The 17,080-nt window shown below is 40.5% G+C and overlaps 1 protein-coding gene across 2 annotated transcripts in view; it reads left to right on the top strand.

Moving 5' to 3' along the window:
• Window positions 1-17,080, top strand: part of SNCA (synuclein alpha) — a 61,857-nt gene that overhangs the window by 417 nt on the left and 44,360 nt on the right. Inside the window, exons 1-4 of one of the 2 annotated variants that reach the window (XM_031066417.1) lie at window positions 593-732; window positions 981-1,126; window positions 6,578-6,619; window positions 14,323-14,468. In XM_031066417.1, the coding sequence (XP_030922277.1) occupies window positions 1,006-1,126; window positions 6,578-6,619; window positions 14,323-14,468 (309 nt within the window). In that variant the 5' untranslated portion in view covers window positions 593-732; window positions 981-1,005. Of the gene's footprint in view, window positions 1-592; window positions 733-980; window positions 1,127-6,577; window positions 6,620-14,322; window positions 14,469-17,080 lie in introns of those variants that run through there. The other variant, XM_005418128.2, reaches the window with a different exon arrangement.

Here is a 17,080-nt window from a genome sequence, read left to right as displayed (position 1 = left end):
AGCCCCTCCGCCATCCCCGGGGCGGCAGGTACCGTGGGCAGGCTGGCTGGAGCGCGAACGCTGCCTTCCTTCGCACGCTCGTCACGAGTTAGTGGAAAGCTGCGACAGCCCAGATGCCTTCCTAGACATCCATTCCTCCTACTCAGCCTCTGGCAAAGGAGAGAAGATAACAGGCAGCACTTCTGTTTGTGTGGGTGGAGGAAGAGAAAAGACTCTACTGATAATGGATTTGTTGAAGGGATGCTGATTCTGGGTTTTAATTACTGTTTCAGTGGTTTCAGTGTAGCCCTGGATTGTATTGCTGCCAGAGGACTCTCTTGGTAGCTTTAGTGCAGTGCTTTTTAAATCCTGTGTTCTTGCTTTTGCTTTTCAGTAAAATATTTTCTCAGTTGTGATGCATGCAAGGAACCCATTCAGGAAAACTGGGTTTCCAAAAGAATGATGTGGACTGTGTGTAAAATGCTGGACTAATGGAAATGCTGCAGTTTTTATTTTGTCCAGACCTGAGTTGTAATGGCATTTTCTTGCAAGTGAACATTTGTCATTTATAAGACGTTTTGCTTTTCAGTTTGGTCTGTTTGTTTGGTTTTTTAAGTTGCCGATGTTTATTTAAGTTGGCTTTTTCCTCTGGATGAGAGGTGGAGTATCACCAAATCACAGGACTAAATCTTGCATTCAGCACATGAACAGAGCTGTCCTTTGGGAGAAATGATGCCTTGGTAGGCAAGGAAGGTACTTCTATCAATGGAACCACCTTTCAATCAGAACTGCATTATTGGCAACCTCTCCATAGGATTCTGTGGAAATAGGATATCTGTTTCATATAGCTATACAATTTGGGGGTATAAGTAATATAATTTTAAAGTAATTGTGATTCCATTCAGTTGGAATATTTTTTTCCCCTTCCTGGGATAAAAAGCTGAAAAAACCTTACTGAAAGTGTGTACTGTTTGTTGTTTGTTTTTTTTTTTTTTCTCTAGAGCTGTGTGAAGAAAGTCTTCAGCCATGGATGTGTTCATGAAAGGGCTTTCCAAGGCAAAGGAGGGAGTCGTAGCAGCAGCAGAAAAGACTAAGCAGGGTGTGGCAGAGGCAGCAGGAAAGACGAAAGAGGGAGTCCTCTATGTGGGTAGGTGGGCAGCAGAGAGCACTCTGCTGGTTGGTGCACCCCAACATTCACAGCTGGATCCTCATCAGACCCATTCTTCTGCAGAAAAATATATGTAATTGCTTGTAGGAGACCATTGCAAAAGAAGCAAGAGGAAATTTGTGCCTTCCTGCGCTCTGGTTCTTTGAAGCCAAGTGCCTTACAGCACAGGTCATTGGGTGGCACTCCATGCAAGAAGTTTGCCAGATCAAGGCTGAAGGGGTGGTTGGTACAGTAAAATAAATGTGAAAAAATGTAAAAGCTGAAGTAGGTGAAGGTAGCTTCACAACATTCTACAGAGCATCTGGGGCTTGAACAGGATTTCAGGAGAATACACTTGAGCAGTTAGCTCAGGAGTTGAGTAGTAGACGTACAGACTGCTTGGTATGTTGAGGGTAACATTTTGTATGGCCAAATGGCTTCTTCTGAAATTATTTTCATGTTCTGTAATTACTACTGCAAATTCATGACAAATATTTTCCACCACTTCTCAAGGAAGAGCCTCTACAGTTAATGAGGTAGGGCAGGTAGACCCCAAGGTAGCAGAGCAGTTGTTAGTGTCTTATTCTAGGCCAAACAAGTCTTGCACAGAGCCTGGGATAAAATTATTTTCAAATCCCTGAGTGCTACTTTCATGCAGGATAGTCATCTTCATTTAGCAAGTGTTGGGCTTTTTGAAAAGTGTCTTGCAAATGCTGTCATGAAAAATTCACAGAAAAACAATCTGCCAAGACTATGAGTAAGTGGTTATTTATAAAAAAATGATTATGGATCTGTTTCTCTTATTCATCAAATAAAGCCAGTCTATAAAAGAATGGAGGGGGAAAAGAGATCCTTTTCTGTAGGTCATTTCTGTTCTGTTGATTTTGTAGCAGGTCAGTTCTGTAATGGGCACTCTGTGTACTGAGGGAGATGTGCTCACATAACAGAGAGAAGTTAAACAGAGCTGAAAACCAGAGGCATTTCTTTTCAATGGGAGTACTGAGATCTCTGGTATTCCAGTGCCTTTTTTGGATTCCCTCTTGCAGCCTAGTGCCAGTCTGTAAGAAATTATTTCTGCTCCAGATAGTGTGGACTACTCATTTGGAATATACTTCCTCCCTTTTAAGCCATAGCAAAGCTCAGTGCTCTCGCCAACAGGGATGGCAGTCATTTTGAGCACTAATTGTAGGATGATTCTATTTTAAAATGAGCATCTGCTCATTTTCAAGACAGCAAAATAGATGTTCTTCCACTGTATATTGTGCTAGAGGTTGGAATTATTTTCCAGAGGTAGGACTTTATTTTGTTTTCTTGAAGCCCTGGCCATACTTCTGGGGTCATTGATTTCTTTGTATTAGAAACCTGCATTGTGTGCTAAATTAATCTTTGTTTCTGACCTGTTCTCCAGACCGTAATAACATTTGAACCTAGTTCTGTTCCCAAAGGCAACAGATTTCCTGTTGTCCTCAGAGATGCTTTTGCTGCGGTTGAGCTTTGGAGGGCAGGCTTGCTATTTTTTTCCAAGAATTTTAAGACATTACTGGGGACTGCAGAGCCCTGAGCTGTGGTAGGGACCTGTGCATGTGACTGTAGTAATGGTGGAGGATCCTTCTCCCACCAGGTGCCTCCTTTTCAGGAGGCAAGGGCCAGGTGCACAGTTTGTTGTGCAGGCAAAAGAGCCTTTGGTTGGAAGCTGTCTCCAGAAGCTCTGGCAGCTTGTGCCCAGCTGTGTGCTTGCCCATACAGGCAGGACATCTCAACAAGTTCAAATAGGGAGAGGAGGAGCTGCGTGTTTCTCTGTCTACTTCCCAAGCACACAGCAGAGGTGTTTCTTCCCCTGTGCAGCATTAGCAGAGGCCAGTGTGATAATCTTTTTTTCTGCAGGCTGATAATGACTGCAGTGCAAAAGGTGGTGAAGCCCCTTTATGAGCAGAGGAGAGGAGCAGCACAATTCATTAGAGCTTGTGGAGACTTCTCACTCCCTTTTTCTATAGTTGGGTTTTCAGATTTGAGATTCACAGCCAGATTTTACTGTGAAAGCTGCCTGACATCTTGCAAAAAAAGAGCCTAACAACACTGGGCTGAGTGGGACCTGTTAATCATTTTCAGTTTCATAACATTCAGCCTCCAATTGCTGGTGGAGAGTTAAGATGCAGAGTCTTTGGTCCTGATCCCCTAGGTGATGTGGCTTCCCACTGGCATCAGTGCAATTTAAGTAAATGTGGAAAGCATCTGGACTTTTCTGTCCAAGCTGCTCTTAACTATTATGTGAAAGACTATAACCTAATTCTACCTGGTAAGAGTTCTATTAACAACAGCTGCTGTTTGGGATGAAATGTGGTCATTCTAATTCTTTTATTCTTGTTTTGGTTTTGGCATTTTTTTTGGCACAAAGAAAATTTCTCTTAGCAAAGGGAGAAACTTAGAGCTATGTGGGAGGGCAGTGGATTGGAGGATTAATTGAGGTGGGTTTTTTTTTTGTTTTTTCCCCTGTCCATGCTGAAGTCTCTACTTCCTTCCCTCAGTCCACTGTCTGGCCTCCTTTTAAGTACCCAAGATCCCTTAAATGCAGCCTACAGTGGTTTTTTATGCTTTCAGGTATTGGGGTTTTTTTCCCCTTAAATTTCTCTGCCAATGGGCTTCAGCATTGGCTGACTGAAGTTGGTGGTGTTGTCTTAACTCATTCAAGCATCAGGACCTTTCTTGATGTCAGAAAATGGCCTGGTCATTGTTTAGAAAGAAGGACTAAGGCTCAGCAGTCCTGTGTGTGCTGTAGGTATAAAACTGCATCTTTCTGTAGCTTTCAAGAGCTTTTAGTGTGAAGCAGAGAGGAAGTGAGTAGCAGTACTTAATCCCCACTTGCTTTGAAACCAGGAACTGAGTAAGGAGGATGTGCTCACACACTCTTGACAATGCAGTGTTCATGATGTCTGCTGAGCTTCTGTGTGCTTCCAGGGAGCTGGAGTTTCTACTCAGTTGACTCTTGAGTGCATGTTGCATGTTCAGGAATGGAAGTTTCCAGTCTGGTTGTTTTTGTTGTGTCATAAGCTCTCAGAACAAAGGAATAGTTTATTAGCAGCAGTGTGGTTGACAGTTGTTTACTACTCCCTGTGCTGGCACGTGGCCTTAGAGTAGAGCAGAGTAGTCATGACCTATTTGGCAAAGGCATCCAAATTCTTCCACTCTCTTTTCATAATGGTTCTTATTTTCCCTTGGTGGTAGAAAAGCCAGCAGAGTAATTGAGGAACTCAGTGTTGGTCTGGTAGAATAATGGCTTCAGGACTTGGAAGGAAGTGTTTTTCTTAAATGTTGATTGCCCCTTCCTCTGATTTGGGTTTGTCTCCCAGTCTGTAACCAACTCTGACTAAGCAATGTCAGTAGTCCATTGGTCTCAAATAGTCCAGAAATGAGTGTATTTGCAAACTGCTGGTACATTCCTTCATTCTGGCACAGTGACAGCCATGGTAATAAATCATGAAGAGACCCTATGGTATTTTTTATAATTGGAAAAAACCCAAAAATTGAGTTTAGTGTTCTCCCTCCCCTCACACAGATGTCTATTACAGCTAGGAAAAGTGGCATTACCACGTACTACTATTTCTTCTTGGTTTAGGTTAGAGTCCTGTTAATTGGTCTTTATATTATTCCTACTCTGATTCCTCTGTTCCCCTTGTTATGCAGCGTACAGTGAGCAGGACTGATGGTGTTTTGGCAATGCCAGGATGAAAGACAGCTAATTTATCCTGGAACAAGTGTGGACAACCAACTTTCCTTCATGGCTAGCCAGAAGTCATCCTACTGAATTCAGCTGTTGTTATTTATAGGCCTTTTCTGGCAGCTCCTCATGTGCTTCTGGATGCTGTTGTAGCTGCCATGGCAGGAACAGGTTCTTGCATGCAAATATGCAGCAGTGGGGCAAGTGCTCTTGTGCTCTAACATATGCTGTAGGCTCTGGAACACCAACCAGCTGGTTGTTTGCCAATTAATGGATCTGGCTATACATACCCCCATTCCATATGGGTCTGTGAGCTGAGCTTTTTTTAAAGAAAAGTCTGTCTTCCACAAAAAAGATCAGCATTTCTGTGTGAGTTGTGGTTATAGCACTGTTACCTGGGTGAGTAAAGTAAGAATTGACTTGGAATAGGTCCCTCTGGAGAAGTGTGTATTGCACAGGTCCCTGTGGAATTCTGTCCTACCATCCCTTTCCATCCCCATCCATCCCTTTCTGGCCTTAGGGAACTGGCTACTTGCTAATTCACAGGTTGCCATGTCTATAATGGCTTGGCTTGCAAACAGTCTTTTCAAAAACATGAACAAGATGTTGATCCGGTCTAGCAATGCCTTTAAAAGCATGTGCTTAATATTAAGTATTCCAGTAGACACATGGTAAGCCTACAGTGCTGTTTAGTTGCTAGAAGTCAGCAGGACCATCATCTGCTTGAATTCCAGGATGTGCTTTGCTTCTTCAAGTCTCATGGTGGTACAAAATTGAGCACCGAATGCCTAAAACAGGTGTTAGGCATGAACTGTATACAATGAAACACTTGAACTCTTGTTCAATGGTAAATATTTTTCAATGAGAGAAAAACCAACTTTTTTTAATGATAAATTTGGAATAAAGAGGGAAAAAGACTTCCCAGCTGTTTAACATCATCATTAGCTAAAGGGACATTTCATTTTACTTGATGCAGTATTTTTTCCCTTGTCTTTATCACAGATTATTATTCTACTCTTGCCTGTGGGTGAGAGAGCCTTTTCAATCTTGTAATCAATCCAATAGTGTCAGAACTACATGGCTAAAGTTGCATAAATTTGCACTAGTAGCAAGTGGCACATATTGATGAATGAGCTTATATTGTGTTTCTGTATTTAATTGTATTACTGCAAAGAATTTTGGACAAAAAGTTGCTTTTTTTCCCCTAATATTTTTCTGCTCATGCATTTGCTTCTGTTATAAGTATAAAGTCAGAAGTATAAATTATAATGTCTCAAATACTGAATGACAGCAAAAAAAATGCATTACAAATAAGGTCATTTCTGTGTTGGTAAGAAAAGTAAAATGTCATCCTATCTCTGGCAGACTAGGTAAGATGATTAACTAGGAGCCATAAACTCTGTTAATTGCACATTGTTAAGCATCATAGTCCACAGATGGATACTAATCCCTGAAATGTAGCCAAATTATGGAATTTGACAAGGGCAAGTAGAGGGCTGGTAGGGAAAAAGACACCCAGTTATGTTTTAAGCAGCAGTATGTGCTAATTAGTTTAAAGAACAGTTGTTCCTTACTGATGGCTTTGTCTCTTCCCTTAGACTGAATTTCTTAATAACCTTGGAAAATATTGTGTGCAACAGTATGCAGTCTACATGTAATTCCCTCTTTATCATCTATCTAGTCTTTACCAGTACTTAAGAATATGTATCTTCAGCCTATTATTTTTCTTTGTTTAGGTTCCAGGACCAAGGAAGGAGTTGTTCATGGAGTTACAACAGGTAAGATAATTACCTCTTGATTTCAGCTTTTTTGCTTCATGAGCAAAGTTAAAAATTGAGTTTTTTTGAGAGCACTATAATTTATTAAAGATGGAAAAGCATAGGAAAATTGAGAGATCTGGTAGGGTGCAAAGACTGAATGGAAATGGCTTACAGGAAAGAAACAAATTTCAGAGTTTTGATTTGAATTTGTCACAGTTATGAGTGTTTTGGATTTTTTTCAATGACTAATCTCTCAGTAGCAAGAGCACTTTCAAACTTGGAATTTAATGCCAGGCATGTATCTTTACAATAGCATTTTTACACCAAGAAAGAGTAAATTTACATTTTAAATTGATTTGCAGGGATCATTTTAGGTATGAACTGAAACCAGTAACCAATAATTTGTTTTAAGGGGCAAAATGAATGGACATCTTTGATATCTACAGAGTGCAGAAAAGCCTTAGTTGACCATAGGGCATTGAATAAAATGTATAATTTTCTGCTGTAGAATGTGAGAGTTCTGAAGATGTGAGGAGAATGCATGGTCAATAAATTTGTTTTTCCCCTAACAAATTCAGAAATAAATAAGACAGTAGAAAAGGATTTCTTTTTCCTCAGTGTACAGCCAGTCTCTCATTCAGCTCACGTGCCAGTGTATCATTGTGCTCACAAGGCAAAGGATAAACAGTGGTAAGTAAACAAATGTCAGTACTTAATACACAACCCACATAAATGGTTGAAAAAGAGTATTTCTAGTAACAAAATAGAACAGAATATTGAGGAGAGTCCGTTAGAGCTCAGGCTGAGCATGTGTACTGTTGTTATGAGATTTGAAATCTCAGCTCATTAGACCTCAATTACAAAAAATATTCCGAGGGACCATTGCTATGACCAGTAGAGGATTGCAGTAGAATGAGATTTGGGACACCTGCATCCAGTATCATCACAGATGTGGGAGCAGCAGCTGACAGCACTAGGAAGCAAGTTAATAGAGGTGGTGTTCACCAGGCTGGGATGCTGTGGGAATCTAAGTCAAGGGCATTTGCACATGTATGAAACATGCTGAAGCACTGGGATTGTAGTGGGCTACCTCAGTTGGGGACTTCTCTTCCTCATCCTGAAACAAACTACTCATCCCAAATGCTGTGCCTCTCTTTATGTGCTGGCAATATATTTAATTAGGCAGGGAATTTTCAGTGGGTGAATAGAATTTTTAATAGGTTTTAAAATACCTTAAATTTTCTTCTGGAAGGTACAAAACAGCCAAAACATAATGGGGAGACACCTGTGATGTGCTGCGCCTGTGAACAGAAAATTTAGAGAAGTTACTGTTGATTTTAGGCAAAACAGTAGCTGCTCCTCACACACTTTAGGAAACAGGTGACACAAAGTGAAACACCCAAAACTTGGAAATAATGGGTTCTGTGCTGTAATTTGCCACCTTCTGTCCTTTCAAGCTGGTTGAGATGTTTGGCTGTTGTGTGAAAATGGAAAATGAATAGGGAGTGAACAGGCTGAACTATGTCAGTGAGAAGAGAAGACTTCAGGCAAAATCTAGAGGCCACGGCTTCCAAAATGAAACAGTGTGGATTTGCCAGTGTAAGAACAGAGCAAGTGCTTGGACACATTTTAAGAATAAAAAAATAATGAGAAGCCTATTAATAGTTCTTCTGGCAAGAAGAGAAGGTAGATAAAAACTGACTTGGGTTCACTGTAGTGATTCTGTGAGGTGTAACATTAAGACAGAGATGCTAGTGAAGTTGGTGTAGAAATCAAATCCATTTAAGTCAATGCTGTTAAAGTTGACGTGACAAAAATGCCTTTTAAGTTGCTTGTGAAGACCTGCTTGTCTCTTTTCATATGACTGGGAGTTCACAAGCTGTGCTGGTCTTATGATATTAACTCCCCAGTGCATCATGTGAAACCTGAGGTGAAATAAACACTTGGTTATGTAAATAAAAATGGTTTGAGAGGTTGGAGACAGTCAGATACAAACTAGAATCACAGATCAAAATGAGTGTTTGTGGTTTTGCAGTCAGTCTTTTCTTAATGCCTGAATTCCATAATCTTGATAGCTTTGCTGTCTTTGAATAAGTTGTGATTTAGGCCCCTACGCTACTGAAATGACACACCTTGAAGAGCTAAAAAACCTAATTGCATTCTTTGGTCAGTTCATTTTCAAACCCAGAATTACTAGACTGAGGTGTTTCTTGCTTTAAATGTGACCTGGTTGTACCAGGTTTATTGACATCAAGATACTGTGAAATGAGGATTCCAGGCTGTGAATGATATATATGAATATTCCATATTCATTGGAATATGATAAGTGTGTTGTCAGCTCACCCTTTCTCTGAATTTCTGATAAAAGCAGCTTTGCTTATTGGTTTTATGGGGTGTATGCCCTGTGTTTAGACTTGACTTCCTGATTGAAATGTCTCTTGGCCTTTGACTGTAAATGCGTAATTACTCATCTTGCCTATCTCCCAGAAATGAACAGTATCAAAGATGAAATATTTACAGTCCATCTCCAGATATTCTGCATAAAGAACTCTTTGTAAATAAGTCGGGGCAAAAAAGCTCTTAGTCCTTCAATCATGTGAGTGAAGACACAATATTGATAATAGTAAACCATAGTCAGGTGTTTGGCTTAATTCTTTATTCAAGATCATTCTTGTTCTTCTTAATGTTCTTAGTCATTGGTATTCCTGCTCTTGAACTCCATCAGGTATCTTACAGAAAATTGCATAAATTAAAGAACCACCATATTTATGGCATCTTTGTAAATGAGTTCTTCAAGTACTTAAGACAAACCTACTGTTTGAAATATATACTCAAAAGTATATTTGGTACAATAAGACTAAGTTCATCAATTCAGAGAAATTCTGTGGTTTGAATCTACTTTTATTGTTCAAGGTTGAGAGTAACTAGTTATTATTTTGAATTGCTCCAGAGGTTTTACATTGATACTGTATGCTGCCCTGTTGTCTGTAATAGGTAGTGCAAAGACAACTTCAATGCTAATACTTTTTGCACAGTGCTGTAGTCAGTATTAGAAATTAAACTCACCCTTGGTGTGGTCACTGTGCACTGTCCCAGCGTCATTTAATGGAATGGACAGTCTCTGAATAGATAAGAAGTAATCAGGCCATAGCACAGCAAGCTCTGCAGAAGCTTATTTCCTCTGGGTCTCAACACTGTGATGCAGAGCAAATATCAATTTCACAAAGACTTAATGGCTTAAGGTCATTAAGCAACCTGGTATTCAGATAAATTGACTAAGTTGGAATCAACCCCCTGCATTCTGAACTGATTTGTTTGTGCACACTTAGTGCTTTCCCTATTACTACTTGGTGTAAGCAGTAAAATAAATGAGACTGGAAACTTATTTTGGTTTTTCTTCTCCTGTTGTGGGGTTTTCAGAGCTCTAGGGTCACCAGGCTGGATCTCATTATTAAAGTCACTCAGGTAATGATGCTGATGTTTAGGTATTCCTTAGAGACAGAAAAGATTTTCTCCTTACTGTGATTGCTTTTACCAAACTGTGCTATTTATATAGTTTGCTCAATTTATCTTCATGGCTCTGATTTCTGAAGCAGCATGTGAGAGATCTTCCATGGTAACTCCTGTGTCAGCTTTCTTATGCTGTGTCTGTGTGCTGCTGCTGGCTGGGATGGAGGTCATTTTCCTCACAGTACCTGGTATGGGGCTGTTTGGGATTTGTGCTGGATAACATAGGGATGTTGTAGTTACTGCTGGGCAGGGCTTACACATGGAAGCATTTCCTGCTTCTCGCCTCACCCCTTCAGTGAGAAGGATGGGGGTTCACAAGGAATTGGGGAAGACAGAGCCAGGACAGCTGACCTCAGTTGACCAGAAGGATATTCCACACCATGTGGCATCATACTGAGCACTAAAACTATGGGCAAGGTTGGTGGGGTGTGACAGTGTTCACAGGGGTTTTCAGATGAGGGAAGAGACGAGAATGTTTACTCCATATTTCAGAAGGCTTGATGTATTATTTTATGATATATATTACATTAAAACTATACTAAAAGAATAGAAGAAGAATTTCTCATCAGAAGGCTAGGCTAAGAATAGAAAGGAAAGAATAGCAAAGGTCTGTGGCTCAGACAGACAGAGCCAGCTGCACTGTGATTGGCCATTAATTCCAAACATCCACATGAGACCAATCATGGATCCACCTGTTGCATTCCACAGCAGCAGATAACCATTGTTTACATTTTGTTTCTGAAGTCTCTCAGCTTCTCAGAAGGAAAAAATCCTAAGAAAGGATTTTTAGTGAAAAGATGTCTGTGACAGTGGGGGTCATCTGCTTGGGGGCTGGCTGGGCATCGGTTGGTGGTGAGCAATTGTTTGAATTTGCATCACCTGTAGGTTTTATACCTTTCTTTCTTTTTTGTTTTCCTTTTTGTTATAATTTTTATTACTATTATTTTATTTCAATTGAACCATACTTATCCCTTGAGTTTTCTTCCATTTACCTTTCCAATTCTCTTCTTCCCCATCCTGCTGGGGGAGGAAGTTAATGAGCAGCTGTGTGGTGCTTAGTGGCCAGCTGGGGTTAAACCATGGCTGTCTGAAATAGAAGCAGTCTTAAGTACACTGCTTTTGTTACTACTTTTATCAGTATCTTACTGTTGTGCCAGTAACAGTGTTGCTGGCCTGATTCTTTCCTTTTTCATTTGAGTTTGTGTGTTCTAGGCCTTTCCTAGGATAATGTGTTGCTGGGAGGAGGAAATGTACTTGAGACAATGCCTTCCCAAAATCCTGTAGTAGGGGGAACAGCAGCCACTGGGTAGTTGCTCATGGTAGGTGGTTGTACCTGCCATGACAACATAGTGTAAGAAATGTGGGGGTAATAATGGCATTGAGAATCAGGTGGTTTATACTGCAGCATACAGGGCACTCAGTTCCGCTCTGTTTCTTCATATTTTGAGGTGAAGGTGCTTCAAGAGCTTGAGATAATAAAACTAATAGTGTCTGTGACCATCAGCACAGTACAACCATGCTTTATCATTTTATCAGAGGGGATGAGTCTGCTCAAGGCCAACTGAGCCCTTGTCAGCATCAAGCCTACTGAATTTGTACTTTACATGTTCTGCCATTCAGCGTTTTTTGGAAAGGGAAGTTTTCAAAACAATGTGTGGCACTTCCATACAAAAGAATTTAACAGAGTGAAAGGATCCTGAATTATAAACTCAAACCCAATGGTTTGGGTTGGAAAAGACCCTAAAGATGATCTGATTCTAACCCCCTTACGTGGGCAGAAATGCCTTCTACTAAATCAGGTTGCTGATGGCCCCCTGGCCTTGAGCACTTCCAAGGATGGGACATCCACAGCTTCTCTGGACAACCTGTTAAGTGCCCCACCACCCTCACAGTAAAGAATTTCTTCTGTATCTAAACCTATCCTCCTTTAGTTTGAAGTATTCTACTCCTGCCCTGTCCCAACATGATCACAGGATCCTCTCCACCTTTCTTGTAGGGTTTTAGGTACTTTAGGAAGGCCACAATTAGGCTCTCACCAGCTCTGTCTGTCTTCATAGGAGGGGCACTGCATCCCTCTGATCATCTTGGTGGTGTCCCCTGGACGCCGTCCATCAGGTCCAGGTCTGTCCTGTGCTGGGACTCCAGAGCTGATGCAGCCCTGAAGGTGGGGTCTCAGCAGAGCAGAGGGGCAGAATCCCCTCCCTTGACTTGCTGGTTGTGCTGCTTTGCATGCACCCCAGCATCTCTCCCAGAAAGAAATAAATAAAAAGCGGTACTGAAATGTACCCAGAACATATTTCCTCTTTTTTTAAAATTTAAATATTTATTGGAAAATTGGGTTTTGAATCTGCTTTTACAACATGCTACTCAATTTTTTTAGAATTCTTTTTGCATCACCTGTGGGATTTATATAGAACAGCATGAATAAGTTTGTTTCATAACATTGCCCAATTGCTTTCTGAAAGACTCCAAGCACAAGCAGGTCTCAGTAGGCTTTGCAAGATACAGCAAGTTATGAGGACATACATCTGAAGACATATGTTTGCAAGAACCTACTGTAAAGCTTTGTATATGAATTTCATGCATAAAATCCAAAGCTTTTTGTGGTCTGAAGCTGGTAATAATCAAATGGGGCATCTTAACAGATGTCTTTTTGCACTTGCTAGCAAAAGTCAAACCTTCCCTGAGGGCAACATTTGCTTTTCAGCAAAACCCGCTTTTGATTATCTTTCCATCCCCCCCCCAAAAGAAGCATGGCAGCAGAGTAGTGGATGTATACCAGGAAATTTCTCATGAACTTTTAGGTTATTAGCATGTGTAGTGTGGGAGATATTTGAAACAGACTTTTTCTGTTTCTAATTTCAGAAAATGTGTAGTCTGTTGTTCTACTCTGTAATGAAAGCTCCTGGTCATAAGAGATAATACTTAATTAGTTACTAACTTTTCCCTTTAAATTAGCTAGAATGAGCATTAAATTATCTGCCTCAATTTTCAGTGAGCAGATATTTATAATTTGGGTCTTTAAAAAAATTTGTATTAGTCATGTTTAGCTTTCTAGCTTTTTCCTAATTTTTGCTATTTATTATCAATCATATTAATGCATGCTGCCTGCCCTGTGATATGGACAACTGGCGCCCTTTATGTAAGGAATTAAAGAAATGTAATTTATCCATAGAAAGTCTAATGTTCATATGTGCTTCCCAAAAAACCCGCAGAAATGGTGGCCTAACTTTGAAGCAGAATCTGTCCTGTGCTCGTAAAGGAGGCAGATAAAGCTATGAATACATTTTATGGATCAGATGGGATTTAGCCTGAAGGAAAGTATAGGATTAATTAGAATGGCAAAGATATATGATAGATGTTTTTGAAAAACATTCCCTTGTTTAGAGGAGTACATGTGTGTTTTACTAAAAGTCTGGGTATGTAACTTGAAGGCATGAAGTCATTCCATCCCTTTTCTTAGAGCAGTTTCACTGTAGTTCAAGCTGCTGTCAGAAAGAGCCCTTGGGGATGAATGAGCAGAAAAACCCCAGTGATATTCTGAAAGGTAGAATGGCAACTGCTGATGTATATGTAGGCTAAATGAGTTGTTGTTTCCCTGGGGCTTGGAAGTTAGCTGTTAATCCAGTTTGCTTTGACATTCAGTCTTTTTATGAATTAGTATATTATGTATCAGCATTGGGGCAAAAATCTCAAGGGGGTCAGATAAAAGGTTCTGTTTGAAATGCTCTGGTTGAGCACTGATAGATCTACTTTTTAATGAAATAGATCTTAGAAAATAAAAAAGGAATAATCAACAATTTTTGAGTCTAATGCAAAAAATCACATCTTCCATGCCTTGTGTCATGCAGTTTGGTGGGCTAATTGGAATGCATTTCCAAACTAGGATATATTATACAGTGAGATGGACATAATAAGAGCACCTAAATAATGACTTTTCTTCCCTGGAGTTAGACATGAATCAAAATGTCAGATATCTCTCACATGAAAGAAATTGAGCCTCAGCTAAAACTTATTTTTACCTCTGCTGCTCCAGCATTACCAGGTGGACAGTTTAATTTCTTAAGATCTACTTGGGGTACAGAAAATGTAACTTATGCCTTATGGCCTTATGGCTTTTCATGATGTTGGGCTGTCAGTGATAAGTTCTCTGAAAAACTTACAGCTCCCAGAGGCATCATGTGTTTTTTCCATCTTCTGCTTCTCCTCAGTGGCTGAGAAGACCAAAGAGCAGGTGTCCAATGTTGGGGGAGCTGTGGTGACGGGAGTGACGGCGGTGGCACAGAAGACGGTGGAAGGAGCAGGGAACATTGCTGCAGCCACTGGCTTGGTGAAGAAGGACCAGTTGGCCAAACAGGTTGGTTTATTTACAGTCTTTTCCAGGTGAAGAAGTGAGCGATGAGGGGCTCATGAACTGAGAGGCAGATGGAGTGCTTTCTGTGTCTCAGTTGTATGAATACAAGTTTGTGTTGTGCCAAACAAACAGCAAAGATGTCTGCTGTTTATAGCTTGTATTTTGAGTGACTCGCAGGATCTGGCAACTTGGGTAGGATCAGGCATGGAACTTAACTAATCTGAAATGTTTTAGTTCATTTGGATCATGGTTTAAAGTGTGATCTAGTAGTGGTGCTGAACTCAAGAGCCTCTAGTGGAGACCAGCTGCTGCAGGATAGCTGTTTAGTTTTGTGAAAATGTAACTGTTTTTCCCAGTAATTTGGGATTGAAAAGCAATCTGCTAGCACTGAAAGGTCAAACAGCACATCTCAGGTTTAACAGCACAAGTTGTATCCTCTCTAGTTGTAGAGAGGAGGGTTTGTGTACCAATCCACTGACTGGTTAGACACATTGCATCTAAAGTGGACTATTATCTGGAGAGTCACTGTCTTCCATTAATACAGTGACACTATCTCAAAAATGCCTCTAAATAGCCTCAACTGTGCAGATCAACTTTGCTCTAGGTCATCCTGTGAAACGCTGTAGGTATTTTTAATCATGCACTGTAGTTAATGTATATCCACTGACACTAGGTGAAAAGTGACCCCGGGTGGCAGGAACAATGCTTTCCAAAATGTGTGGAGTGGATTTTTTAAGAGACAAAAATAACTCGGAAGAGACAAATGCTGCCTCCTGTGCTGTTTTTTGTATGAACGTTTGAGAGTTAGACAAAAATAGGATTAGGGAGAGTATTTAATATTTACACAAAAATGTGGCTGTCATGGAATTGAGCATGAAGTTCTATTGTGTATCTTATTTGCAGCAAGTTGTCCAGAGGAGCTGTAAAAATTCCATCCTTAAAAACTGGAGTTTTTTTATCCATGTTGAAGTGCAGTCCTGTCTGTCTGACAAATCTTATTGGTGCTTTACTATGGGGAATAGGAAGGGCTATTACGTTGTGGTAGGCATTCATTTCACTGTGGTGGATTGTCTGGGGAAACATCTCACAAGCAGTTTTATTCTCTTTCAAATCAATGTTCCTGTGGGATTTTTTTTTAGCCTTCTTTTTTTCAGCTATAAGTAACATGGTGCTTTTAATGTGGTCATGGATCTTTGTAAAAGCTGTGTGGGAAGATTTGCAAAATGGAGAATCTAATGACCTGCCAGGGGATACACGAATATGGCATGGTCACAGTAGTCTCTGCTCTTCATTTCTGCTAAAGCTCTTGTGTAGTTTTATGCTGAGAATATTCTTTTCTGTTCACAGCTCTTGAAACTCAGTGTAATAAGGATCATCACTGCTGTAATGCGCAATTACCCCCTCTAGTATTGACCATAACTAATGCCTTTTTATCTCTCTCTATAGGGAGAGATCCCTGTAATTATCAAGTGTAAAGCAAATGTCTGCTGACTTTCATTTAAATATCTTCTCTGTATTGTCAAGCTTAAATATAAGTCATGATGGCTGTAACAGAATAAAATCACATCTGTGAAATGAAAGAACATCCATAATGTACATGCATATTATTTGTATTAATAACGACATTACTCTGCACTGGTTTTTTTTTTTTTTGTTCTGTAGATATGTAAAATCATTCATTTGAGGCTTGATACTGATTTTTTTAGACTGAGATTCTCAGTCGTCTATGCAGTATGGCCATGTAGCTGATGACTATCTGTGGCTCCTCCTGGACTGCCTCGCACCTTTGTCTTTGACTGTTTCTGCAAGGAATGAGTGGCCATTTAGAAAATGTCAATATCAACCCTGAGTAACATGTAGTTATTTTAAAACCTGGTGGATTTGCATTCCTTTGCAGCTTGGAGGCACATGGGATAGCTTTCGCTTGGATTTTCCAGGTAAACTGACAGTTGGGTAGGGCAGGAGTGGGCATCCAGAGTAGCAGTGGGACCACGGAGGAAGCAGGGTGAGTCTTTCTGAGATAACAGAAGGTGCCAACCAGGCATTAAAAGTACCAGTGCAACTTTGTGTCCTTTATCTCTCTCTGTAAGGTTGTGTGTTAAGGCTGCTTGCCTGTGGGAAAGCCTGCAGTCTTGTGTGGTGACTGGCATTTTTCTTGTGCCCTGATGGAAGTTTGGTTTTGACTTTCAACTAATTAAAAACACTATTTTTTTTAAACCTGTGGATGGAATGATACTTATGCAGAGGAAATAAGTAGCAAATTCTTGGTAAAACTCTTTCTTAAGAAGTTTCTCCAAGCTGGCCTAGTGCAGCCTTAAAAACTGACGTGCTTTGGAGCATGAAGCACAAGCTGAAGCAGCCAAGTGAGGCCAGGCTGGAGGGCTGCTGTGACACCCCCCTGTCACCCACCTGCCCTGCAGCTGGTGTGAGCAGGCAGTGTGGAGTGACAGCTGAGACAGTGACAGACAGGGATGACTTGAGGGTGCCCATCTCAGGCTGCCTGGGGGATTTCTGCTTTAGCAGAAGGTCACTGCTCAACACAGCCAGGGTAGTGGTGGTTTGTAGGCTCACATTAATTATAAAAGGGCTAATGTATTGCAAGCAGGATTTTACTG

This window comes from Geospiza fortis, unplaced genomic scaffold, assembly GCF_000277835.1.
Source record: "Geospiza fortis unplaced genomic scaffold, GeoFor_1.0 scaffold11, whole genome shotgun sequence".
Classification (NCBI taxonomy): Eukaryota; Metazoa; Chordata; class Aves; order Passeriformes; family Thraupidae; genus Geospiza; species Geospiza fortis.
The sequence above is the reverse complement of the archived record's forward strand: the minus strand, read 5'-3'. Positions and strand labels throughout refer to the sequence as shown.